The sequence below is a fragment of the Trifolium pratense genome, linkage group LG2 (genome assembly GCF_020283565.1).
Source record: "Trifolium pratense cultivar HEN17-A07 linkage group LG2, ARS_RC_1.1, whole genome shotgun sequence".
NCBI classification, from domain to species: Eukaryota; Viridiplantae; Streptophyta; class Magnoliopsida; order Fabales; family Fabaceae; genus Trifolium; species Trifolium pratense.
Window position 1 is genome coordinate 30,354,861 of NC_060060.1, and position 27,958 is coordinate 30,382,818.

At 36.8% G+C, this 27,958-nt stretch overlaps 4 protein-coding genes across 7 annotated transcripts; 2 read left to right on the forward strand and 2 right to left on the reverse strand.

Moving 5' to 3' along the window:
- Window positions 1-9,435: 9,435 nt before the first annotated feature.
- Window positions 9,436-10,887, forward strand: LOC123908407 (probable myosin-binding protein 5). Its single transcript, XM_045959026.1, has one exon. It carries the CDS (start codon window positions 9,726-9,728, stop codon window positions 10,542-10,544), a length of 819 nt encoding a protein of 272 aa, XP_045814982.1. The 5' UTR covers window positions 9,436-9,725; the 3' UTR covers window positions 10,545-10,887.
- A 2,277-nt stretch (window positions 10,888-13,164) lies between these two features.
- On the reverse strand, window positions 13,165-15,615 carry LOC123908758 (pentatricopeptide repeat-containing protein At4g31070, mitochondrial-like). Its single transcript, XM_045959479.1, has one exon. The coding sequence runs from the start codon at window positions 15,550-15,552 to the stop codon at window positions 13,684-13,686; it is 1,869 nt and encodes a 622-aa protein (XP_045815435.1). The 5' UTR covers window positions 15,553-15,615; the 3' UTR covers window positions 13,165-13,683.
- Window positions 15,616-17,537: 1,922 nt separating this feature from the next.
- LOC123908440 (methylmalonate-semialdehyde dehydrogenase [acylating], mitochondrial-like) lies at window positions 17,538-24,185 on the forward strand. Of its 4 annotated transcripts, XM_045959078.1 has the most exons (19): window positions 17,538-17,672; window positions 17,779-17,838; window positions 18,377-18,448; window positions 18,547-18,708; window positions 18,812-18,890; window positions 19,005-19,159; window positions 19,443-19,506; window positions 20,203-20,282; window positions 20,496-20,561; window positions 20,750-20,800; window positions 20,905-21,056; window positions 21,318-21,408; window positions 21,551-21,631; window positions 21,788-21,865; window positions 21,977-22,012; window positions 22,141-22,184; window positions 22,263-22,341; window positions 23,628-23,718; window positions 23,817-24,185. In XM_045959078.1, exons 2-19 carry the CDS (start codon window positions 17,800-17,802, stop codon window positions 23,927-23,929), a joined length of 1,533 nt encoding a protein of 510 aa, XP_045815034.1. In that variant the 5' UTR covers window positions 17,538-17,672; window positions 17,779-17,799; the 3' UTR covers window positions 23,930-24,185. The 4 variants fall into 4 exon arrangements, with proteins under 4 accessions (XP_045815034.1, XP_045815032.1, XP_045815033.1 ...); XM_045959076.1 differs by having other exon boundaries at window positions 17,565-17,672; window positions 22,141-22,341; XM_045959077.1 differs by having other exon boundaries at window positions 17,614-17,632; window positions 17,709-17,838; window positions 22,141-22,341.
- An 85-nt stretch (window positions 24,186-24,270) lies between these two features.
- LOC123908442 (anthocyanidin 3-O-glucosyltransferase 7-like) lies at window positions 24,271-25,831 on the reverse strand. Its single transcript, XM_045959080.1, has one exon. It carries the CDS (start codon window positions 25,829-25,831, stop codon window positions 24,464-24,466), a length of 1,368 nt encoding a protein of 455 aa, XP_045815036.1. The 3' UTR covers window positions 24,271-24,463.
- Window positions 25,832-27,958: the final 2,127 nt, after the last annotated feature.

Here is a 27,958-nt window from a genome sequence, read left to right on the forward strand (position 1 = left end):
AATCGACCATACCGCCCACTTACGTAAGGTCTTCGAGCAGGCCAGAAAACACAACATGCGATTCAACCCAGAAAAGTGCACCTTCGGGGTACGAGCAGGAAAGTTCCTCGGGTTCTACCTAACAGAACGAGGAATCGAAGCCAACCCCGACAAATGTCGTGCCTTTACGGAGCTCCCAACTCCGAGCAACAAAAAATCCATACAAACCCTGAACGGAATGCTGACCTCATTATCTCGCTTCGTAGCAAAATCTGCTCAACACGCATTACCACTTTTCAAATTACTAAGGAAAGAAGCTGTGTTCGAATGGACGGACGAGTGCGAGCAGGCCCTCCAACATCTTAAGAAGGCCCTGTCCGAACCCCCAGTCCTCTCACGCCCGGATGTCGAGGAAGTGTTATACATCTACCTCTCCGTCGCATCCGAGGCCGTCAGCGCAGCCCTTGTCCGCGAAACAACGCAAGGACAAAAACCAGTGTACTTCACGAGCAAGGCTCTACAGGGGCCCGAACTCAGATATACACAAATCGAAAAGGTGGCCCTCGCCTTGATCAACGCAGCAAGAAGACTACGTCACTACTTCCTAGCACACACAATCATAGGACGAACCGACCAACCCATCAAATCACTGCTTGGTCGACCAGACATGGCGGGCAGGATGCTCAAATGGTCCCTCGAGCTTTCCGAATTCGACATTCGTTACGAAAGCAGGAAAGCGCTAAAATCACAAGTCCTAGCAGACTTTGTGGCCGAAATGACGAGTCCAGCCTCCTCGACAAGCGAGGCAGACAAATGGACAATATTCGTCGACGGAGCGTCAAGCTCCACGGGAGCAGGAGCAGGAATTATCCTGGAAAACGAAAATGGGATCATCATTGAAGTATCCCTAGCACTATCCTTCCCGACATCAAATAACCAAGCAGAATACGAAGCCTTCCTAGCAGGGCTAAGGTTGGCCGAGGACATGGAGGCAAAAGAAGTAAAAATTTTCACAGATTCACAACTTGTTGCCTCACAAGTATTGGGAGAATATCAAGCCAAAAATGATAATCTCTCTGAATATCTAGCATTAGTGAAGGAAAAAATCACTAAGTTCGAATCCGTGGAGGTGCAACACGTTCCACGCGAGCACAACAAACGGGCAGATATCCTGTCCAAACTGGCGAGCACAAAAAAGAAAGGCGGAAACAAATCCGTCATTCAGGAAGTACTCCCCCGACCAAGCATCGAGAAGGCGAGCAACGTCCTCGACATAAATGTCATTGGCGACCAAAATTGCTGGATGACCCCCGTATACAACTTCCTCGCGAATGGAACCCTCCCTGACGATCAGAAAGAGGCAGCAATAATTAGACGTCGAGCATGCGCATATGTCGTCCTCGACGGAAAGTTATATAGAAGAGGATTCTCAATCCCACTCCTTAAATGTGTCGACGAGGAAACAGTCGACTACATCCTGCGCGAGGTACACGAGGGGATCAACGCCCAGCACCTGGGAGGAAGATCGCTGGCCAGAAAAGCTCTCCGAGCAGGATACTACTGGCCCACCATGCAGCAAGACGCAAAGGACCATGTGAAGAAATGCGACAAATGTCAACGACATGGGGACATGCACCTAGCTCCTCCCCACGAACTCAAATCTTTGTCGTCACCATGGCCCTTCGCTTGGTGGGGCATGGACATACTTGGCCCCTTCACAAAGGGACTCCACCAAAATAAATTTCTGATAGTCGCCGTGGACTATTTCACCAAGTGGGTAGAGGCTGAACCCCTCTCCGACATAACGTCGTTCAGGATACTCCGTTTCTTCAAACGCGACGTACTCTGCCGATTTGGGATACCACAGGCCGTCGTCACGGACAACGGGACACAATTCACGGACAAAGGTTTCCAAGACTTCCTCGCTGCCCTGGGGACTAAGCAACATTTCACTTCCGTGGAACATCCCCAAACTAACGGGCAAGCCGAGGCCGCCAACAGAGTAATCCTGCGCGGCCTACGTCGAAGATTGGACCAGAACAAAAAGAAATGGGTCGAGGAGCTCGAAAGCGTCCTTTGGGCCTATCGCACAACACCACACTCCACAACCGGGGAGACTCCATTTAGAATGGTATATGGAACAGAAGCAGTCATCCCCGTGGAGGTGGGCGAGCCATCTCGCCGAACCGAGCAACCGCTCGAAGAAGAAATGAACGACGAAGCTCTCCGAGAAGAGCTTGATCTCGTCGAAGAGATCCGCACGGGGGCATCCCTTCGGGAAGCCACCCTTAAACAAAAAATAGCTGCCCGACATGACGTCAAAGTCATCAAAAGAGAATTTGAAGTGGGCAGCCTCGTCTTAAGACGAAATGCTAAGGACTCCCAGGACGGTAAATTGGCGGCCAACTGGGAAGGACCATATCGCGTCATTGACAAAACAGAAAATGGCGCGTATTATCTCGAGGATCTTCGAGGAAAGAAACTTCCTCGACCTTGGAACGCCCAAAAATTAAAACAATATTATAGCTAAGTTATTGCCAAACTAAAAAGACACTTCTAAAAGGCTGCTCGGATCCTCTAGCAACGAGCCCGACACCTCGACAACGGAGAGCACGCGGACACACGTGCTCGATCCAATAACTGTAAAGGAGATACTCTGGCTCAGGAAGGGCAGAGCGTCTCCCCGACGAGGATGACCTTTGAGACAAGCTCCTCGTCTTCGTGCCAAGGCTTAACGCCCAGCTCGCGATGGGAAGTTCAAGCCGCGGGGGCGGGCACAACAACGTGTCGGCGTCCGTATTAGCCTCAGAAAACAACTCTAGGCGCTTAGTTAGTTCCCTAAACTTTCTAAGTTAAATCCGAGGACGTCCTCCTCGACGAAACGCGCTCGCAACAAAAAACTTACAAATATAAAAACGGTTTTGTCGAGCAGGCATACAACAATGTCGAGCAAATACACAAACACCAAAACCAAAATTTTGTTAAGTTAAAAACGAGCAAGCATAAAGACATGCACATTCCACGCAGGCATAACTTAGCAAAACAAAAGCAAAAATAATTTAAACATATTCACGAGGAGAATAAAATAGACGAGCAGGATTAAAGAACGAGCATCAATGTTATAAATTACTGGGCATAAAAACCCATTTGTCAAATGTTACAAAAACCCGGGCACGCAGGCCCCCAAAAAAAAAAATATGATATTGTTCAAAAACAAAGAAAATTACAAACGGCGCGCAGGCCCAAATAAAACAGTCGAGGAGGATCAGGTGCTCTCATCATGGCCCTCTGGGTTATCCTCCGGTGCCTGGTCCTCCCCGACAGCTTCCTCCTCAACTTCCTCCTCCTCCTCGTCTTCACCATCGCCTTCCTCTTCATCGTACTTCTCCTCCTCAAGGGCCATTTTCTTATACTCTTCAGGAATAACAATCTGCCCGTTCTCAACCCGTTTGAGCTTATGAATGCCATCAGTAATCAAGCCATGCTCGGCATTCACAACCCTGAGTTGGGCGATCGCATTCTTCCACCCATGCACCATGCTCGCCAACATCAAGCCCCCTTGCCTCTTGATTTCCTTCACCAGATCTCCTCGAGTTACAAACTTGAGAGTTTCCTCCTTCTCATCCTCAAGAGGGGCACACTTGGCTTGCAACATAGCCACTTCTTCCATCAGCTTACCCCTCTGCTCGGCACTACTGATTTTCAGGTCCTCGAGCACTTTATTCGTCTTCTCCAGCTACTCAGCGGTAAGTCGGGCCTCCTCCATATTCTTGAAATAATTTTCCTGCTTGCTCCTAAGGTCGAGCAGATCATTTTCCAACAAAGCAATCTCTGCCTCCAGCTTCCTGTTTTTAGCGGCCAGCTTCTCAGCCTCGAGAGTTGGCCCCCCTTCATTTAATACCAAGGCTGTCTCCGCCAGCCGGATGACAGCAGCAATATCCTCATTCAACTGGTTATGTCGGGCGGTTGAAGAAACACCCAGAATGTAATTCTTCTCCGATGCAGGCACCTGGAGGGGATTCGTATCAAAAAATTTCCTGTTGCTCAAGCACGCGGGCAGGACGAAACCACCGTCCCCCTCCGACAGGTCGACGATAGGCGTCATCTGCTCTTCCCTCTGTCTCTTCACCCGGCCAGACCCGGTCCCAGCTGAGCTCCCCACCGGTGAAGATTGGGTGAAGCTCCCCGACGCAGCCTGCTCGGCAACCAAAACAGTAGGCTTGGATTTCCTCGCCTTTTTCTTTGACTTCTCCCCTTTTTGCTCAGCAGCTATCCTCATCAGCTCGGAAGCAAGATCAGCCATTCTACCTGCAAAGTCAGAAACATGGTCAGAAACACGGGGAGAAACTCAAAATTTCAAAAATGCTGAATATAAAACAAGTAAAAAACGCGCAGGAATTAAAATAGATACCCAACAAAGTGTCCTCGGCAGAAACAGTTCTGCACGACAATAATAATCTGGTATTAACAAAACGAGGTTCGATCCTCGGTCTACCATGCTTATCTAAAGCAACATCCCCTAAGCTAGTCACGACCTTACACGGCTTAAAACCGTCCACGTAGGCCTTAAGCTTTTCAAAGCCTGCCATCTCCGCCGGGGTCAGGTCCTCGACAGGCGTCAGATACTCGTCGGTTCGCAGCACAAAATGTTCCGACGACCACGACAGTGGGAATCGAAGAACCCACTCCACTACTTGCTCCCCTTCCTCGTCCAACTGCGGAGACCCATCCTCGAGGAACACCGGCCTCTCCATGTGCAGAGAATCAAAAGCAAACTCCGTCACCGGCTTCACCACATAATACCTCTCCTTGAAGCCCCGAGCAGACTCAACGAACATCCTAAATATCTTGCTCGACTGGTGCTTCAAGGAAATCCAACCCTGCCGATCCCCGACTTTCTGACGTTGGATTTGGAAGATATAAAAGAATAGGGCAACAGTAGCCTCCACCTCCAGATACCGACAAAGGATCTGGTAGGCCCGGATAAACGCTAGTGAATTTGGATGAAGCTGTGAAGGAGCCACTCTTAGCCGGCCAAAAATTCCGGCTTCGAGATCGTTGAAGGGCAGCCGAAATCCCAACTCCTTGAACGCCATCTCGTACATGGTAAAGCTGCATCCCGTGTACGACGAGCAAACCCGCTCCCCCTCAGCAGGCGTGCGAACCTCCCAATTCTCCGAACCAGCTTCCTCGACGATGGTAAAAAGCCGCGGATCCTGCGCGGTAATCGTCGAAGCAATCCCCCGGGGCTCGGGCGCAACCCAAGCCAGCTCTGGGTCAGTAATAGTGTCGACCAACTTGTGTTTCGATGTTGCTTGGCTCCCCGTCGCTTCCTCCACGTCGGACATTTTGAAAACCTGAAAAGCAGCGAAAAGATAGTGAATTCGACAGTCATATCAAATCCACCCTTTCACCGCAATTCAAGTGAAAGGGCGTGAAAAAGGGCGAGGACGCTGTCCCCGACCAAAAGCCCTTATCAAAATGGCAAACAAAACAGAGAAACCGGGGAAAACCACTTAACAAAGCCTAAAAACGGGGAGAAGGTCCCCGACACAAGACATGGCTCGACACTTGAAACCAAACTCTAATTTGGATAAAATCCCAAGTTAAAAACGGGGAGAAGCTCCCCGACATAGAGTTTTTACAAACTCATTTATCCACAAATTTCCCAGCGAAACAACGGGGAGAAGGTCCCCGACAGTTAAAACATTCGCGAAAGCGAAAACGGGGAGAAGGTCCCCGACACAGAGTTTTTACAAACTCATTTGTCTAAACGAAAATGACGGGGAGAAGCTCCCCGACATAAGGGTCAACTAACCTAGCTTTTTGCTACAATAAACGGGGAGAGGAAACAACATTCTCCTCCCCGACAAAAAACGCATGGAATTCCCAGAAATTCATCAAACTATTCATCGTCTCCATCACATTCAACACATGTTCATAGCTTTTTCCAGAAACCCATCAACATTCAAAGCGATTTTCTCAGAAACCCATCAATATTGATGGATGTTCTCCATTTTTCCAGAAAAAGACGAAAATACAGCAAAATCATAGCAAGCAAAACACATAAAATGGCGTTTTACAGCAAATAGGCCACTACCAAACCACACTAAACGAAAAGGTTTAGAACCACCAAGCATAGTGGAAATGGGTCACTACAAACCCAAAACTAAATCAAGATCTAATTCAAACATAAACACAAATGACAAAAGCAAGGCATAATACATGGAAACATGAGTAAGCAAATAACTTCGCTCACCTTTTATCAAAATAGAAGAATTGGAACTTGAAGAATGCTGGAAACCTTCGGATAGTAGGTAGAAGCAGCAAACACAGAAGAAGAAACAAAATGTAAACAGGGGAAAAAGTGCAAATGACTCGTATTTCCCTTATTTATAGATCTGAGAAGTTCTCGCACCCTACTTCGCGAAGCAACACGCCTAATCGCATCACAGCCGTTGATCCATATCCAACGGTGTTGATCAAAAGCCATCAAATGGCCCTGATTCAATCTAATGAAAACCGAAAGGACGCGATGAATCCAACGACCCACAAATCTCCTCGTAAAACGAAGAGATAGACGCGTACTCCCAAGGTCATAATTGCGCCTTTCAATAGCCCACACACGTGGCATTAAATGATGAAGAATCTGTCTTTTCATTTCCCATCGAACAGACGATACGATCCCCGAGGGACTTATCGTTATCCCCAGCGCAAATGTCTCCTCGACTCCGCGAGCAGGCGAAAATCACGGGCAATTAAGGAAAACGTCATAAGCAAACGCGCCCGTAAAAACAGGCAGCATTAACAAACATGCAATTAACATAATATGTCCTCGACATAACGGATAATTTCCAAGGGAAAATCCTCTCCCCGTAATTTCCTCCACGAACATCGTGGCACGAGTTACGAGCAAAAGGAAGCCTCCTCCTCGTAAAATCCTCCTCGCCGTGCCATAGAGGAATTTACGAGCAACATACAAATGCGCTCCCCGCGCAAACGAGCAATAGCCATAATCCACGAATTATGAAATCCTCCTAGGATTGGCGAGGAAAACAACTCCCCGACATGCGGGCCTGGACCTTAAGTCATTACTCCTACGCCTAGGAGCAACGACTTGGGGGGCTCCTGTTCTGGACTGGGCCAAGAGCTGGCCCAATCCCTTCTGCCCGACATTTGGGGCACAGCCCAATAAGGGGAGACTTCCCCGACACGTCAACCAATGACGTGCCATGCTCGACGTAATGGGTAGGCAGCACGTTAAACACGTGCTCGCCTAACCATGCATGCTGATCCATTCAACCATAACTTAACAGCTAAGCAGCACGTTTAGCACGTGCTCCTTTATCAAGCCACAGCTGTCACGGAGTTTATCCCTTACCCGCAAATAGTGGAACGGCTCCAACCAAGATAGAGGCAAATAACGGCCTTCCCCTACGATACAGGGACTATCTTGGCAGTTGAGTCTATTGGGCCGGTTATCCCGGCCCAATAGACCAACCTTTGGCCCAGCGCTGGGGGCACTATATAAGCTCTCCTAGACAGGAGAGCCAGGTATTCTGATTCATTCTCACTATACTTTCTCTCTCTTCTTTGTATCTCTCTTGTTCACCTTGCTGACTTAGGCATCGGAGCACCTGCAGGTACAAACCCCCCCTTCGGTGTGGACGCTCGCTCAACGGACCGGCCATCAATCTATTCTGATCACCAGGTACGATCATATACCATCCCAATTAATCAATCATACATATAAATTGATCCCAATGTGTACTAGTGTGACAAGAGTTCACCCAAACACTTCAAATAGAACAAAGTATATTAAAGATACTAGTCAAATGTGAATGAATGAAATTTGGCCTCCAAGAATGAATTAGACTCTTACATATTAAACTATTTTCAAAATGTCTATATTAGTGACTTATATAGAGTTTGAATTTTTTTTCTTTTTTTTAGATTTTAGACTTTTTAATAATTAGTCACATGTTCGTCCCTCACTCTTGCGTATGAAAAAATATTAGTTAAGAGAGGAGAACTCTCTTTGTGTACTATACAAGTTCTTCAACAAAATTAGTCGGCGCTAAATAGCGGTAGAAAATTCGTACATATAATACAATAACCAAAAAAACATAGATAAAAAATAAACCGATATTTTTTTTGTTTGTTTTGTTAATAGAAACTTTGGGTGAAGGAATGGTTTCCCGGTCCAAACGTAAAAAATCTTCTTATCTTTTTACTACTAAACCCTTAAAGCTAAGAGACGATTATTTGTACGATTAGTTTTTATTTTTATTTTTTGTGTGTGTGGATATGTAAGCGAAGTAGCAATCACCACCAAAAACTTAGATACACGATTATGATGTTCTAAGTTCGAACTCAGGTGAAAACCTCTGATTTAATAATAATATTAACATTTGTCAACTGAACTGAGTTTTGAAACACATTTTTTTACATATAATAAACGGGCCATAATTGTTATTATGCGTTTTTTCAGAAAGAAAAAAAAAATGTTATTGGCTGATGAAAAAATATAAATGTCATATAACATTTTTCAGTAAAAACACTATTATACATTTTTATTAATGAAAAAAACTATAATACATTTTGTTGGTTTTTCATAGGTTTTTTTAACTAAAGAAAATTTTATTTGAGGCGTGGTAAATAATTTTTGTTTTTGTTCTTTACTCTCTACATACACGTAGATTTTATTCTTTAGACCATTTAACTTTTTTATATGAAAAAATCTAGTTTAAACGGAAACACCTTTATTGGATTGGAAATATTCTTAAAAAGTAAAATTTAAAAATATAAAGTATCCGAAACATATTCCAAAAGTATCAGAAAAAAATATAAGGAAAAAGTGGAAATGCTTTGTATAGAAATTTTTTAAAGGAAAGGGTTCATGCATTATAGGTGTCATATTAAATTTTACAGCAAAGACATTCATACTCCTAAATCTTTATCATTTATTTTTAGGAATTTTGTCAAAAAAAAGTAATTATTTTTAAGAATCAAAATATAATCTAATCTCCTTTTTTATGCTTAGGCCCTCTTCATTATAAAAAATAAAAAAATAAATATAATCTTTTCTAATTTAACACTAATTTAAATTTAAAAGGAAAATTCATACATTATTTTAATACACACAAATTTTCCTTTTGGAAAAAAATTCCTTAACTTTTCATCATTAAAAATTTTGTGTCTATTAATTACAATATAATAATTTAAAAATATATCAAACCGGATCATGATACCATGGATATCATATTACTATTTATACTAGTATAATTTATATACTAATATAGTTTATATTTTATTCTTATTTTTACAAACAGTGGATCTTAGAATTAAATACATTTATTTTATAACATAAATAAAAATAAAAATAAAGATAAACATGAATTATTACTATTTATTAACAATATATAATAGCCAACGGTATAAAAAAACCTCATCTCTAACCGTTTTCTCTTCCTTACATCTATTTCTACGCTTTTTTCTTCATTCTTCTTCTTCAAATTTCAATTCTCTCACTTTCCATGTTTCTCTCTTCACTCATCATGCCACTTCTTACATCTTAATCAAACTAACACAACAACAACAAAAACAACAACCTTGTTTTTTGTTTTTGTTTTTGTTTTGTCTTACATATTAATAGTGTTTTATTTTTTGTTTTAATTTTTTAGGTAACACCCTTTAACGTTAAGATTGGGTGTTGTGTCAAAATCTATTGTTAGTGTACCCAGATTATGCAGATGCAGACTCTGGGTCGTTTTTGTTTGTTGATTTTTCTTCATCACTACAATAAATTTCTTCGATTTTCTCTTCAATTTTTTCTCTTTATGGATTTCCCATCCACTTTCAATTTTCTCACACAAGCTAGTGAACTTGGTTGTGGTTTTGTTCTTCTTGGTTATGTTTCTCGTTTGTTCAATTTCATTGGTCTTGTTTTGATCTTTGGGATTTGTCTTAAGATTCTTAAGTTTTCGGATGCACCCAGGTTTTGGAAACCGCCAAAGGAGGTTGATTTGGATAAGAATTTGAAATCTGCGGTGAAATGTGATGATGGGGTTGTTGGATTGGATGAGAAGGATAAGGAGAAGGAGAAAGAGAAGGAGGAGGATCCTGAAGATGAGGTGTTTGATGTAATGTCGCTGAGAAGAATGGTGAAAATGGAGAGACATAGGTATTTTGCTGCGTGTGCGGAGATCGAGAAAGAGCGTGTGGCGGCTTCTAGTGCGGCGGAGGAAGCAATGGCGATGATTTTGAGGCTGCAGAGTGAGAAGAGTTCGATTGAGATTCAAGCGAATCAGTTTCGGAGGATGGTGGAAGAGAGACAAGAGTATGATCAAGAAGTGATTGAATCTTTAAGGTGGAATGTTGTGCAACTTGAGAATCAGAAGACCTTTTTGGAGGAACAGTTGGGGGTTTTTAAGGAGAAACTTAGGGAGTTTATGAAGGATGAAGAAATCGAGTTAATTGAAGGTGCTGATTTTACTAGGGAGTTTTGTAATTTCTCTGTTGAATATGATGTTGATGATTCTCATCAGTCTCATCATGATTGCTAGATGGAAATGCCTTTTGCATCATTTTACCTTATTCCCATTGTAAATTATATTTATCCATCAATGCATTTAAATTTATCAATAACTACTGTGATATGATAAGTTTGTATCTTTTGTCATATGTAGAATTGGGTTTCAAGTAATCCAACTTTCATAATGTTTTATGCTACATTAGTCTTGTGAATGAATTTTATGAAGCACTTGACATTGCAAGCATCTGATTATGGTTTTAGGCATGTAATGCTGTGTACATATGGTTTGTTTGTAGATTGGTAACAGTGCCATTCTTTTGGCTTCTTGTTTTTGATATTTTTCAATTGTTAATTAGCCTCAACTTTATGGTTCATACTAATACTCATTTGCTTGAGAAATATTTGCTTATGTATCTTTTGAGGAAATTTCGTTGTGCCTTTATGGCTCATCATGTGATTCTGCACTGAGTGCAGTGTACTAGTGTGTACCTTTTCTATGGTTCTTTGGGATATTGTCAGTTATGGGCACACACCCACATGACATGACTATGGATTTTATGAAATTGTACAAAATACAATTTTTATATCTATGTACGGCTTGTGTGTGATCATTTTCTTCTTCTGTGTACATCTCTTGATTGAAGAATGGGGGAGGGAGAAAGGGTGTTGGATTTTCTTGCAAGCATGAAACAATGACATTGACATGTAATGGTGAAAACTAGTTAGGTGATTGGTAATAGTCGCGTTAAAGAGAGTGAAATGGACCACCAACAATCTTACTGTATTGCTCACCTCAACAATGATTGTAGATGGAATCTTATTTGCCTAAGTTTTTTTTAATGTATTTGTATCTTGTGTCATGAAACTAAACGTGGAGGTTGAATTAAATGGACCACTGCTAGTATTAAGTGGAGTTCATTGCCTTGTGTCGTAGGGAAGGCAAGTGTAAAGTGACCTTCCTTAAGTCATTCACTAATCACGACCCAAATTCATGGTTAGATTGTTGAACCTTATATGTGTGAAATGAAGTGATATCACTTTGAAAATTATTCATAAGCTCATTTTAATTCTAATTAAACTAACCAAGTTGTCTTTTTTTTAAATAATAACCAAGTTATCCTTATCCACAATTGAAGAGATTATGCTCCAAGGTATATATTATATTCATTGGCTAGCTTTCTATGTTCTTGATGTTACAAGCAATGACATGGATATTTAACGTTGATATTAATTTTTCCAATTTTAGGCTCTTGAGTGGATACATAACTTGTTGTACGTGACACACAAATGCTAGTTGATTGTAGTGTTTGAAAAAGAAGCAAAGACTAAGGTGTTGGTTGATGAAGTGGGTGTGTTTGGAAGAGAATAAGCAAAACGTACCACAGTCATATAGAAAAATATTTAGACACAAATTTAAAGGATTTAGATTCTCTCATGTTTGAATTAAGAGCATGCTATTTGTGGCAAAGAAACAAATTATTTTTTGTTGTTAATTAGATCTTAAATTTATTGGAATACATGGGTGGCTAAAAAAGGAAGAGGTACCATCATTCTACCATAGTGATTTTATCATGACTAATGTTTTAGGGATACATAGCTTTTTTCTTGAATTAAATGAGAGGCTTATGTTCATCATCTCACTATTAAAATTTACTTGATTCTAACATAGTAAAAAAAAGAAGTATCTAAACTTAAAAGGCACATACAACACTAAAAAATATATATATTCACGTTAAAAATAAAAAGTTAGAACTTAAATTATTTACCATTGAAGACTACGACAAAATTTAAATTTTACATGTTGAACAATGTTTTTCATAAGTTCTCTTTATCAGAAATAATCATACATGGTGTGTTAGTGTGTGAGCGTTAAATATAGATACGTCTCATAAAGAAGATTCACGATTGGACGACCTATGAACTTGTAATTATTTTTTTCCCTATTTTCTCTTCAATTAAATATTGGCAATTAGAGAGAAAAAATTAACAATTCAGGAAAAATATGTTAAGAATATTAATAAAGAAATTAAAAATAGAAATTATTCATTTAAAAACCAAAAACTAATATCACTCCTTTGTTCATTTTTGCTTATATTTTTTTTTTCTATACAACTTTTTTTAATTATTTGTTATTTTTAAAGTTCAATGTATCTACCCAAAAAAAGGTTCAATGCAATAGTAATCAATATTACTCTAAAATATTTATCATAGAGAAATAAATAGGTTGAAACAGTTGATAAATAACTAGTGTGTAATTAAAATATAAATAAAGAACTAGAGAAATTAATAATTAGAAGTATGTATTAAATAATTTTTTTAAACACTTGTTATTATTTACAAATAAATAATTATCATTTAAAATAATGTTATTAATTTTTCATTTTTAAAAAAATAAAAATTAATTAATAAATTGAAAACAATTTTTTAAATGAAAGATACAACATTTAAATAAATTAATTGGTAAAACTTAAGTGGTTAATGAACTTTAGTTAAAAGAGAATTTTTATAAAGACTCGAGTTTAAATCTTGATTTGAACAATCTTTAAAAATATTATCGTTTTGTTCAAACTTCGGATTACTAAATCTCATTTTCTTAGAAATCGTACAAAAAACAAGATTTGAATAGAAACTCTATGAAAAGTAAATTGAATCATTCAATTTCAAAACATTGTTTACTTTAGATTAAATTTTAAACATAAGGTAATTATGCAGGCTGTTAGTTGAATTTTAACTATTACTATTACTATTTTCCTACTTTTTTTTTTACACGTAAGGCTTCCTTTTTTTTTTCTTAGACGAAGTATCGTAACAAGTAATACTGAAATTTACACACACAGCTGCAAAATGAAGACGTCCGACGTAACAATACCAACATTTTCCTAGTTGAGCTAGGAATACACTTCCCTTCTTGCTTTATTTGACTATAACAGCTTGCTTTCGAAGATACAAATTCCATGTGAATTAGCCCAAATTCCATTGATCATTGTCCACCTATTTGATTTTCAACAACCAACTTGCTTTGTCCCGTTAATATATTATTTTACAAACTACGTGCTCTTTGGTTGAGAGGCAAAAAAAGCCCCAAGAAAGCATTCTGTCAAAGCATTTTGATCCTGTCTACCTAGTCTTCAAAGTTCAAACATTCTTCTTTGTTTTGCTAGAAACTTGATCTAATTTCCAGCCTCAATGCGACTGAATCCATAGCATTTTTTTAATCTTTGTAGTTTCATGTTTTTCCTCACTTGTTCTATATCAAGCCAATGACCCTTCTCAGCATAAATCATATTCAACAATGTGTAATTAGCAGCATTATTTGGTTCTGATTTTATAAGCTGAGATGATAGTAGTTCTGCAATGTCTAATCTTCCATGAAGCTTACAAGCCGATACGAGAGAGCTCCATATTCTTGCACTCGGTTTGATAGGCATTGTTCTCAACATTTCCAAAGCATCTTCAAGCTTCCCTGATCTTCCAAGAAGATCAATTAGGCATGCATAATGCTCTACAGTGATTGGAATTTCACAATCTGCATTTACTTGCTCAAATACTTGTTGTCCCTCGGTGACAAGGCCGGCATGATTACAAGCAGATAAAACAGCAAGATTTGTGACTGCATCAGACTTCACTCCTCTCTCTTTCATTTCATAAAAAAGTTGTAAAGCTTGTTCTCCACATCCATGAAGGCCATAGGCACTAATCAAACTACTCCATGTAACATAATCTCTATTCGGCATTTCTAGGAATATCTTGTGAGAATCGTCTAGACAGCCACATTTGGCATACATGTTTATAAGTGCATTGCATACAAAGATGCTAAAACCAAGTCCAAATTTCAAGATATAGCAATGGACTCCACAGCCATGCTTCAATGAAGATAAGTTTGTACAGGCAGATATCACTGACAATAAAGTTACCGAGTTTGGTTCATTTTCCTCGGTTCTCATCTTATTAAAAAGCTTCAAAGCTTTATCGCTTTCTCCTCTTCGAGAATAGCTCCCTATGATTGAACTCCATAGCACCACATCCCTTAAACTACACCCTTCAAAAATTCGTTCAGCAAAGTGCAGTGATTCTCCACATTCACAATACATGTTTATGAGAGCTGATGAAAAATTATGACATGAATCAAACCCATGACGAAATGCATAGCCATGAATCTCCTTTCCATATTCAACAAAGCCTGGCCTTGCACAAGCTGCTAAAAGTGCAATCAGTGTTACTCTATTCGGGTTAACTCCCCCAACCTGCATTTCTCTAAAGCATGCTAAAGCTACATCATAATCTTGATTAGCAGTGCAACCAGATATCAATGCAGTCCACGAAACCTCATTTTTCGTCTCCATCCCATCAAACACACTCAGAGCCATCAAAGATTCACCACACCTAAAATAGAAATCCACAAAAGCAGTTGACAGAAAAACCGAATGTTGAATTTGTATCCTCCCATCAACAACAACAAAACCATGAATCTGTCTTCCTATCCTCGAACCCGAATCCGCTTTCCTCCCACACATGGATACCAAACTCGCTAACAATTCCGGCTTGGGAAGCAAACCAATAAAGTACAAATCTTTAAACGTTTGCAAAGCTTCCGCAAGCAACCCATTTTGCAAATAAGCATTGATCATGGAGTTCCAGGTGATGTGGTCTCTATGAGGCATTGTGTCAAACACTTGGCGTGCCGATTGGATATCCGAAAACTTATCATACATAGAAATAATCGAATTCGAGACAATTGGGTCGGAGTAGCAGCCTCTAATAAGAGCTAAGCAATGAAGCTGTGTACCAAATGCATGAAAGTGAGTATATGAACATGCTTTGATAACTGATGGAAGAACACAAGGGATTAAATTGAAATGGTGATCATGGAAGTGTAGTTGTGTGAAAAATTGAAGTGTTTGGTGATAAAGACCCTTTGAAACCAAGTTTTTGATATGGTCTAAAGGGGATTGTGTGTGGACCACAGTGGCTGAAAGTTGTCGGGTGAAGAATGACATGCAATTGTATGACAGAGGATTCAAATTAAGATTCAGAATCATTGTGTTGTGTGTGTATGTGTGCAGCTTCTTTGTTTCTGGTACAAAATCACATTTTTTTAAGGTTTCTATGATAGAATCATTCAAAAATAATTTAACATAAATATTAAGCTTAAATTGCATTTTTGGCTATTAAAATATTGTGATTGTGCAATTTTTAACACTTCACATTGTTTGAGTGATTTTGGTCTGTTTTTTTCATTGTGAAAAGAAAACATATACTATTATAGTGTATTTTGTTGTAGTATGTTTCCAAAAAAAAATAAAATTAGTGTAAGTATTAAAATATTCATGAAAAATAATATTTTTTATTTTATTTTTTCGACATTTTTTCAAATATTATTTCTTATAGAGTCTAATGATTCAATCCAAATTTCAAACCAACTCTCCTCATTGAGGTCTAATTGAACAATTTTTCTCTCCACCTCACATTTCTTTTCTACCTCAAAATATGTAAAGAGAATTCGTAAAACGTTTTAGTGTAAATTTTACTGAAAGTCTAGTTGGTTTGAGGAGAAAGACTTGGTTGGGCACAACCCCAAATATGATGTGTTAGCAGGGACGGACTCAAGGGGGGGCAAGCAGGGGCTCCAACCCCCCTCCCCCATGCATATATGTTTAATATATATAAACTTTAATGTATATGAGTTGCTAATGACACCTCTTAATTTATCCACTCTTGTTTTAGGTGTTTCTAAATAAATTATTGTGATTTTATCTTATAATTTTGAGTTAAATATATTTTTTGTCTTTATAAAATTAAGAGTTTTTAAGTTTTGTCCTTCAAAAAATTTACTTTTAGTCCATATTTGTATTTTATAGCAATTATTTTGAGGACCGAAAGTATCAATTTTTGTAAAAATATTTGAAAATAAGGACTATTCTTACCAAACAACAAGATTTTAGAGGATATTTTTAGTTAAAATTTAATAGGACTAAACATAAAAACTCGGTATTTTATAAGGACAAAAAATATATTTAACACTATTATTTATTAGGGTATTGTTAACATGTGCCCTTAGGGCACATGATAAGATATACCAAAATAGTAATTCAACATTTAATGATACAAGAAATTTAATGTTTCAAAAGTCAAAATGCACAAATTAGCATGTAATAATTTCTATTTTTGCTTCCTTAACATGTGCCTTAAGGGCACAAGTTAACATTTTCCTATTTATTATTAAAAAAAAAATTCGGCCCCCCGTATGATTGATTCCTAGATCCGTCCCTGTGTGTTAGACACACATACATGATTTTAAAAAGATTAAAGATACAAGAATTGATTGATAATAATTTATGTGACTTAATCATTTATCCTTAAAATTTTTTCTTTAATGTGTGTGAGTGTGCCCAAATATTATTGATTTGGGGTTGTGTCTATAATAGAATTTCTCTAGTTTGAGTTTAACGTAAAAAATATGATTTTTTTAACCCAACTAAAATCAATAAAATTTGATTAAGTTGAATAACACCACATTTCAGACATTTTGCCAAAACAACTAACCAATACTCTTTTTATTTTTATCATTTTTTTACTAAAACTCGCCAATACTCTTAAAAACTGAGAATTAGATCTTTTCCTTCTTAATTCTTTATATTTCTCTCTTCCTCTCTATCTATCTCTTAAGAGAAAAATAAAGAGAAAAGAGAGAGAAGTAGAGAATTAGAGAATTAGAGAATGAGATATGATACAATTTGTAAAATTGAATGTCACATTAATAAATTATTATGTAACGTAAATATTGAAAAAGTTCGAAAGAGACAAAAAAAGTGTGATTTAACTTAAATAAAATTTTATTTTTTTACTAATATAAAAAAATTTATTTTGTTAAAGAGTGAAAATTTAAATAAGAACATGCAGATTAAGTGTCCGTTTGTATTTGACTTAATTTTGAGATTATGCAAAAATAACTTATTATAAGTTTTTAAGGTAATTTATGATAAAATATATTATAAAAATAAAAATTTTATCAATCAATTAAGACAACAATTTATTTATTATCATAAGCAAATTCAAAATCAAACGGACACTAATCCAATAATCCAATCCAATCCAAATCGAATCCAGCACATTCCCACAAACAAGAAAATTTCCCCAAATAATGAAGCACGCTGCTTTTGTCCGTTCCCGCTTTTTATTTACTTTTAATTTAATTAACATGAATTGATGGATGATTAACAATAATTGAAATTTGAAAATCTAATCAAATTTTAATGCTATTGCAGTGAACAAAAGTTGATCAATTCATGGCAACTTCTCATTTTTCAACGCAACCTTATCCCCTGGTAAGTTCAACTTTTATCTTTGGACTCACTCACTCACTCTACTTCGAAAAATTCCATGTTTTTTTCACAAATTTTGCTATAGAATTTGAAAATTTCAGCATTTTGTGTTTGTTTCAATTTGTTTTAATCATGTTCATTGAATTAGTTAGGAAGAATACACCAAATTGAAAAGAACAAGAAAATTAGGGTATGCTTTTGTTTATTTTAGTCTATACATATATGTAAAATATAATGAGTGATATCATATTATTTACTCTGCATTAAGAAAGTTTATATTTGAACTTGAGAATTTATGAAACACCGATGCCGGTAATAATCTGAGAAAGTGAAATATTTGATTGTAACTACTACTTGTGTTGGTGTATTGTAAGTGCCGGACACTGACACATGTTGGACACCGAACACATCTTCAATCTGAAGTGTCAGTGCTACATAGATGAGAATCAATCACAATTTGATTGTGCAAAATTTCATTAGTACTCTTCTTTTAATGAGTTTTCAGATTATCTCTCATTTTTGTTTAATTGTATTGAATCAGAGGGTTCCGAATCTCATTGGGGGCAAGTTTGTTGAGTCAAAATCATTGACTTTTATAGATGTTATAAACCCTGTAAGTGATTTTCTTACTACTGAGCTCATAGTTGAGTTTCTTGTTTGTGGTTTTGAGAAAAACATGCTTCTAATGTTGACATTAATCTCATATAATAGGCAACACAAGAAGTTGTTTCACAAGTTCCTTTGACTACAAATGAAGAGTTTAAAGCTGCGGTGGCTGCAGCAAAGAAGGCATATCCATCATGGCGTAACACTCCAATCACGAAACGCCAACGTGTTATGTTGAAGTTCCAGGAGCTTATACGCAGAGATATGGTTATACGCGTAGCACTTTACATTGTTCAATGATTTTGACACTATATGACAGAAATTTTATTTATTTTTAAGAAATACTATCACTAAGTTGTAATTGTTTCAGGATAAACTTGCCCTGAATGTGACAACTGAACAAGGAAAGACGTTGAAGGATGCGCAAGGAGATGTATTCCGTGGTTTAGGTTGGTCTTTCTAATATGATGTTTGAGAAGTTGTTGTGATGAGAATGAGATAATGATTGAGGTCATAACTTTTTGTGATGGTGTTCTCTGCATATTTTGATTTGTGTCGTATAGAGGTGGTGGAACATGCTTGTGGGATGGCAACGCTACAGATGGGAGAGTATGTTTCCAATGTATCACATGGAATTGATACTTTTAGCATTAGAGAACCACTCGGTGTTTGTGCCGGTATCTGTCCTTTTAACTTTCCTGCAATGATTCCCCTCTGGGTAAGCTGGCTTCTACTTTTTTGGCTATGGAATTAATTTCTGCATTTTGGTTATGTCGTCCATATCAGCATGAATGAGATAAGAATGGTCAAATTATGTAAAGTGATTAGAGAAAGATCAGGCTAGAAATAGCTTTGTAGTTGTATCTTCCCATATTATGTAGTAACTTATGTGAATTACTCCTATAACATACCATATAGTATTGTATTGGTTACAAGAATGAAAATACTGTTATCGATAAAGACATCGTAACAACTTCCAAATGTATATGATCATTGTGCAGATGTTCCCAGTGGCAGTTACCTGTGGCAATACTTTCATCCTAAAACCATCAGAGAAAGATCCAGGTGATTTTTTTTCTACTTATTTTGGTTTTTACCATGGACTCAACTCCTTGTCATGGAACTTAATGTTGAATATAATGGACAAAGGAAACTTATGCTCCTTTAATATGATATTATCATTGTTGAATTTGGAAATATCAGCCTAGACTATACTGCACTATCGTGAACACCAGGACTAAGACATTTATGAATAAAATAAACATCTTTCTTATTACCTTTGCTTAAGCATTACCCTTGAATATCTCATCTATATTGCTAATCTGGATAATGTTTTTTTGGAGATTTTGAAACTTTGAAGCAAGAGCAATGTTCCAAATATTGATGCTCTAGAAGTTCAAACATTGTTAACCCGTCCTTTATCATTAAATTCAAATATTATTCAATTTTGTTGACTGTGATCCTCACTAAGGAATTTTCGAAGAATTGTTTTAGGAGCAATGTCATATTTTACAGTTTTATTAATTTTACTGAATGATGAATGATAAAGTGGTCTTATAGATCCATTTAGTAATGGATGGTTGAATTGTATCAGCCCTCACTAGTTTTTCTTCCCTAAACTTGTGATGGTACATGTAGCATGCTCCTATGGTACTCACAAGTATACAGTCTTCTGTCAGCTTTCATTATTCAAATTTTTAGTTTCTTACAGCTTATGGTAGAGAAAATTGGTGGTCATATTTAAATTTATATATTTTTTAGGTGCTTCTATGCTTCTTGCGGAATTGGCAATGGAGGCTGGTTTGCCCGAGGGCGTCTTAAATATAGTTCACGGAGCCCATGTATGCCGTAACCTTTTTTTATATAATTAAACTTTTAAGCTTAAGTGTTCATGTGACACTTTCCAAGTAAAGAAATTCAGCATTTGGTAATTTCATCATGTATTCAAATTCTAAAGTAGAGATTTGCACTTGTCAAATTGTGCTGTATCAATGCCCCTTGCTGTTTTATGTTTTTCTTGTTTGTTGATGTTATGATAATCCAATTGGTGACAGGATACTGTGAATGCTATTTGTGATCATGATGACATCAAAGCTATATCTTTTGTTGGTTCAAATGTTGTAAGTCATCTAATAATGATTTTTTAATTTTTTTAAACTTCACTGCTTCTATGTGATGCCTTTTCTTTTACACTTAATGATAAACCAAACTATTTAACCAAAGGGAATCCTGCTGTATGACAGCAGAATTGAGTAGTTTTACAATTTGTTACATATTCTTATTTTGATTATCTTATTTTGTATTTGAGGCGGGAATGCACATATATGCAAGAGCAACAGCTAAAGGGAAGCGTGTTCAGGTGGATGCACTTAGTCCTAGTTTTCTCCTTTCCATTGTGCAAATGTTTATTTCTACCCATGCCAATGATCGAAGTTGTACACGCAACAAAATTTTGTTTTGCAGTCTAATATGGGGGCCAAAAATCACGCGGTTGTCATGCCGGATGCAAGTGTTGATGCAACTATAAATGCTTTAATTGCTGCGGGTTTTGGTGCTGCTGGACAAAGGTGCATGGCTCTAAGCACAGTTGTTTTTGTTGGAGGCTCAAAACCATGGTATGATACTCTATTAGTTTCGTATTTAATCTGTGTTTATTATGGCTTTTGAAATAGCATCTTACGCTTGAAGCAATTTCATGCTCTCCCCCGGAGCTAGCAAGAGAAAAAAACAGTTGTATTATTTGGACATGCAATAAATTTGTCTTGGGGAAATTGACTTAGTTCTTTTTCATCCTTATAAAACTTATTCATAACCATGCACTAATAAGAAGTTAACTAGTATAATTTCATGCTTTAGTCTTCTCACCGTTTGTCCAGGGAAAGTATAACTGTGGAGCGTGCCAAAGCTCTTAAAGTAAACGCCGGAACTGAACCTGATGCAGACCTTGGACCCGTCATTAGCATACAGGTTTGTATATGGTTCTTATTTTACTTTTCCTGTGTTGTGAACTTGAGCTCAAATTTAATATAAAATCTTCTCAGTATTGTTTAAGAATTACTGTCATAGGCATTCAGTGCGTGTTTCTTAAATATTCTCACTAACTGCACAGGCAAAGGAGCGAATTCACAGATTAATTCAATCTGGATTTGAAAGTGGGGCAAGACTATTGCTTGATGGAAGAAGTATAGTGGTAACTGTTATATTCTCAACCATTTCTATCATTTCATGTTTTATAGTTCACTTCACACATTTCTTTACTATTGTATATGATCGGTTTACCTGTTATATATAGCATAGGAACTGATATTGACCTGTTAGTTATTTTTCTTACATGCATGTCTTGTAGGTCCCCGGATATGAATCTGGCAATTTTATTGGCCCAACCATCTTAGCAGATGTTAGTTCCAACATGGAGTGCTACAAGGTATGTTCTTATTAAATATTAATCTCTCATGTGTACGTATTCACTTAAGAATTCCAACGAATAAGGTTTGAACTTTAGACTTAAATTTAACTATCTATGATGCTTGTGCAGGAGGAGATTTTTGGCCCAGTTCTTCTTCTCATGGAGGTACATTTTAATTGTTTAATCCTCAAAACCCTCTAATTTGAATAATTTTATTTATCATTTTTTGGTTGGATTTTTTATTTTGGCTCAAAGCAATGTTATGCTGATAGCATTTTTCTTTTTCACTTCAGGCTGATAGCTTGGAAGAGGCCATAAACATTGTCAACGGAAACAAGTATTTTGTTAATAACTATCCCGCGTCATTTGCTTTTGTTAAACTTCTACTTATCTCTTACTCTGACTTTTGCAACAGGTATGGAAATGGTGCTACTATATTCACTAGATCTGGTGTCGCTGCAAGGAAATTTCAGACCGAAATCGAGGCAGGGCAGGTTGGTTGTTGTACATTTGCTCTTGTAAGCATAAAATAAATATAGTTAAATATATATTTTAGCCCTTATAAAAATGTTGTACATTTTTTTTTTGTTGACAAAAGCAAACTTAACTCATTTCATTAATCAAATAATTATCAATACAATGAGGAGCCGACTCAAAGATACCGCGACTAGACAATGAATAGGCCGCCCTTGCTAAGGAACGAGCCACCATATTCGCTTGTCGCTTGACAAACTTGACCTCAAAGTTTGGACACGACACTAATAAGGATTTAATATGTGAGATTACAACACTAAATTCAGATGTTCCTAATTGTCTAGAGGAAATAGCATCAACAACAACTTTGGAATCACTTTCAAAAACAACATGGGATACACTTCTTTGTTTCACCTCGCAAATAGCTTCCTTGAGGGCCATAGCTTCACCCTCCAAAGTATTAAGCCTTCCATTGATTAAGTAAGTTCCTGCAAGAATAAAGCGGCCTCGATGGTCAACTCGAGAGTCCTTTTTAAGTGGCTGGCGAACATCAACTCGAACTCTCAGTCTCATGTATTGTCTCCAAAAACTAGAATTGTTGTTTTTGTCATATTCAACAAAGGCACCAATATAGTTAGCCAGTTTCGTCCCCACTTTCTCCGCCATGAGTCCCACCGGAAGATTATGCACCTGCACCCAGAAGTCAACATGGTACAGGGGGGTATTCTCAATTTGAACTCCAAGTTGAATTCTCTCCATGATTAGCATATGTTTATCGAACATCCACGGACCTCCTTGTAGAACCTCCTCCATATCAATAGCATGAGCAAATTGGAACAAGAATAGACCTGTTTTTGCCTCCTTAATCTTCACTCCCCCCTGGCCTCCAGAGATCTGCCATTGTCACTTTCATGGAGTTGACATGAATGGGCCGATTACTTAAGAATCTCCCAATAAGACACCACATAAAGTCCACTTGTTCACTCCCTCTTCCTCCATGTCAAAGATGAATCCCTCCTCTTCCTCCTCAGTGTGAATTGATAAGTCCTCCAGATTAACATTAGCCATGATGCGCTGGATGAATTTGTGTGTCTTAACTCGAAAAATTTATCTCGGCAATTTTGAATTATGAAAAACAAGCTTCTCAATAGAGAAGATAGCAAACCCTAGCAGAGACTAGGCACTCGGCTTATAAAATTGTTTTGTGAATTGAGTTTATGCTTATTGTTTTGTAAAAATTTTACTCTTTAAAAACACTACTATATTTGAGTCATACTCTAATGGATAGTAACTTGAATTGAACTAGGTGGGCATCAATGTTCCTATTCCCGTTCCTTTGCCGTTTTTCTCCTTTACTGGCAACAAGGCATCATTTGCGGGCGATCTTAATTTCTACGGTATCACAAATTTAGTTCTTCTTTTTCACTTATACTACTTGTTTATTTATCATGGACTTAGTTTTGGATTTGATGCTGTATTTTTGTTTGTATGACAGGCAAGGCAGGGGTCAACTTTTATACACAAATCAAAACAGTAACTCAGAATTGGAAGGACTCAGATAGTGAAGACAAGATTAACATGGCAATACCAACCTCTCAAAAATCTTAAGAGTGTCAATGTATGTTGCTTCTGAAAATCTTTGCACGTGTTGTCCTAAAATAATTTATGACATGCTCATAAACTATTTTAAATTATTTCAATAAACTTCTTTGAATGACATGTGAACAAACATTTAAGCTCATTTGTTTAAGTTTTAAAGTGTAATTTCTATACATAGAAAATGCAATGATTATTTTTTAGGTATTTCTATGTAATACATTACTTAATTTTATTTGTTTACTATCATTAACATTATTATTTTTAATCTCTCTCTCTTATCTTATTATAACCTTTTCTTCTCTTATTAGTAACTAAAACTTTCTTACCATAAAGATAGGGTCATGCTAATATGGTGTGACATGTTGAGATTCCTTAAAAGAGGGGTCAATCCCCTTAAAAGAGAGTAATCCCAAACCCCTAAATTACTAGTACTTATACCATTGCAGACAAAACAAACTTCATACACAGTACACTAAATTTATTGATAGAATACACATGCAGAAAGAAAACACACAAATACTGTAACATGTAACTGGTTACTAATTAAGAGCTAGAAATTATTTCCACCAAGGTCTTCAAATCTTGTGCTGCTTTACCATGTGGTCCAGCTGCATCTATCACAGTCCTCTTCACTGTCTGAGCTTTTTCTCTCATTTTCTTCCCCTCTTCATTCACAAGAATAAGGTTCAAACTCTTCACTAATCCATTTTTGGTGAACACTCCACCTTCAATTTTCACACCAATCTCCCAAATATCTTCCACCATTCTACCAGTCATCCCATGATCTCCAAAGAATGGCCTACAGATCATAGGTACCCCATTGGAAATACTCTCAAAAACTGAGTTACATCCACAGTGAGTCACAAACACTCCAACAGAATCATGTCCTAAAACTTGAGCTTGAGGTGCCCAAGGCACAATTTTTCCAAAATTACTAGTCCTGTCAAGAAACCCTTCTGGTAAAAGTCCCTTCAAATGATCCTTAAGAGACCAAAGAAATGGAAATCCACTTTCTTCCAATGCTTCTGCTAATGCCACAAGCTCATGCGGAGGTGGTGTCACCACAGTTCCAAAGCTAACATAAATTACTGATTTACCCTTCTGTTTGTCCAACCATGATAAACAACCAGTTTCATCACTTTCAGATGGTGGCAAAGGTGGTAGAGGAATTGAAAGAGTGAGAAAACCAACATAAAGAAAATTCTGCAACTTTGATCTCATATCCTCAACAAACAAAGGTGGATCTAATTCCTCAAAGAAATTCAAAACCACTGCTTTAGCTTGAGGTAACACTTGACCCAATGAAGCAAGTGTCTTTGAGAACAGTGTTTCGTCGTCACCGCCATTGGTAACATCATCAGGCAAATCTTCAACTCTCATCTTAGACAAACCTGGAAGAAAATCCAAATATCTATCTTTTGCATTGTTTTCAGCACAACTTTGGCGTATAATATCAGTGTAAAAATGTGCAGAGAGGGAGCATGACAAAGGAGGCCAAACAAGAATCCATGGAACATTAAGTTGTTGAGCTACAAGGAGAGAAGGAACAACAAAAGCATCAGCAATGATGCATGTAACTCTCTCTTTTGTATCTGCAACAGCCAAATCTATTCCCTTCTGTAGATTTTGATGACCAGCTTGTAGAAAAAAGTTGAGTTTTTCAACTGGGTTGAAACCAAGTACATGACCCTCAGGAACTCCATCACCAATATTAAAAGGTTTGATGTTATTTGGGATGTTTGGTTTTGAGAAAATAGGTTTATTAGATTGTTGAGTGCCAATGAATGAGAATAGTGTGTTTGGTGAAGCTTGTGCTAGTTTGAGGACAAGGTTTAAGAGAGGAACAGGGTGGCTTCCAAAGGGAAAAACATAAACTGCAACATGTTTTTTCTCTGATGATGAGATTGTCATGATTTTGGTTGAAGCTTGAGAGTGGAGAATGAAAATGGTAGCTGCTAGCAAAAACAACAATGGCAAAATGTATTATATTGACTAGTTGCTGTAGTATTGTGATTTGGGGGGTTGTGAACCATAAATTTTTGCATGCAAAATGTAGGTAGTAATATACAAGAAATCAATGAATACACATGGGTCATGTTAACTTGTGCCCTAAGGGCACATGTTAAGCTACCTAAAAATAGAAATATAGCATTTAATGATACAAAAAATTTAATGCTTAAAAAATTGAATACATCACAATTTTAATAAATTTTTTTCACATTTATCTTCTTAAGGACACATGTTAACATTCTCCTACTTTCTACTGTCTTTTATAAAAAGGATCGGAGGAATTAATCAACTTTAAAACAAGATATCTTTTTACAGAACAATATCTATTTTTGTAGGAAGTATTTGTCGGGTCATGAAAGCAAATATACAAGTAAATTAGGCATTACAATTTTTTTTCTCAAAATCTTAATGATTAGGTTTATGGATTATCTCACTTATAAAATGTTCAACCTCTAATTTTATAAATAATATGAGACTTAATTAATTCACCTCACGCTTGTGACGATAATATTTATCGTTAGAAAATGGTTTCATAAGTGGAATGGTAAGTCCAACCATCGGTACATACATTCATAACTGCATGTCTCCATCCACACTCTCCATTCAACAAATTGCATCAAATTTTGTATTCATTGTTGTTGTCACGTGGAGTCCTAGCTCCCACCCCCCACCAATTTCTTTTGCACAGAATTTTTTTACTTTATTTCTCGATTGTCAAATTTTTAAAGTGCATTGCATACATAAATTACGAGAGAAAAAAAATGTGTCGTGGAGAGTCCTACGTCAAGCAGTATGGTGGCTCAAGCTCAAGGGCATCCTTTGTCCACGTGGTACTAGAGGTGTCAAAAGAGACCTCATTATTAGGCCCCCTAATGAACCCCAAAATATCAGGCCTCATTTTAAATTTTTTTATATTTATTAACTTAGGCACAACCCTATATTATATTTTTTAAAATTATTGGCCCCCTTGTGGGGCCTTATTATTGTGCCTAACACATACTCAAGAAAAACTTGTTTTGGAACAATTTAAAAAACTTATTATTGGGAAATTGTTATGGAAAAAATTTAAAAACTTTTTTCCCTCAAAAAAATTTGAAACTTTTTTCCGACAAAAATATCGTAACTTTTTTCCCCAAAAAAGATCGAATTTTTTTTCGAAAACAATTCCGGAATTGTTTTTATCTAAAATCGGGAACTTTTTTGTCGAAAAAAAATCTAAACTTTTTTACCGAAAAAAGATTGGAAACATTTTCTGGAAAAAACTCAGGAATTGTTTTTATCTGAAATCAAAACTTTTTTCCGAAAAATAATCGAAAATTTTTCCCAAAAAAATATCGGAAACTGTTTTCCGAAAAAATTGGAAATCTTTTATCCGAAAAAAATATCGAAACTTTTTCCGAAATAAAATCCGGAATTGTTTTTTATCTAAAATAAAAAAAAAATCCACGAAAAAATAAGAAACTATTTTCCGAGAAAAAATCGGAAACTTTTTTTCCGAAAAAAGATCGTAAACTGTTTTCCCCAAAAAAATCGAAAATAATTTCCGAAAAAAGACCAGTAACTTTTGTTCCGGAAAAATCTGAAACTTTTTTTCGATAAAAATATCGGAACTTTTTTCTGAAAAAACTCCAAAATTTTTTTTATCTAAAATCGAAACTTTTTTCCCAAAAAAAATCAGAACTTTTTTCCGAAAAAATATCAAAAACTTTTTTCCGAAAAATATCGTAAAATTTTTTCCCCAAAAAAATCGAGAACTTTTTTCGGAGAAAAAATCTGAAACCTTTTTTCCGATAAAAATATCGGAACTTTTTTCCAAAAAAAACTCCGGAATTGTTTTATCTAAAATCAAAACTGTTTTTTGAAAAAAATATCGGAACTTAGTTCTCGGATTTTTTTGAATAAAAAAATAAATTGAGACTTGGAACCTATGTTTTATCTGAGGGGACTTAGATACCGTTTGACCCGACTTTTTTATAGTCTAAAAGTAACTTTTAGAATAAAGTAAAAATTAAGAACTTTATAAATAAA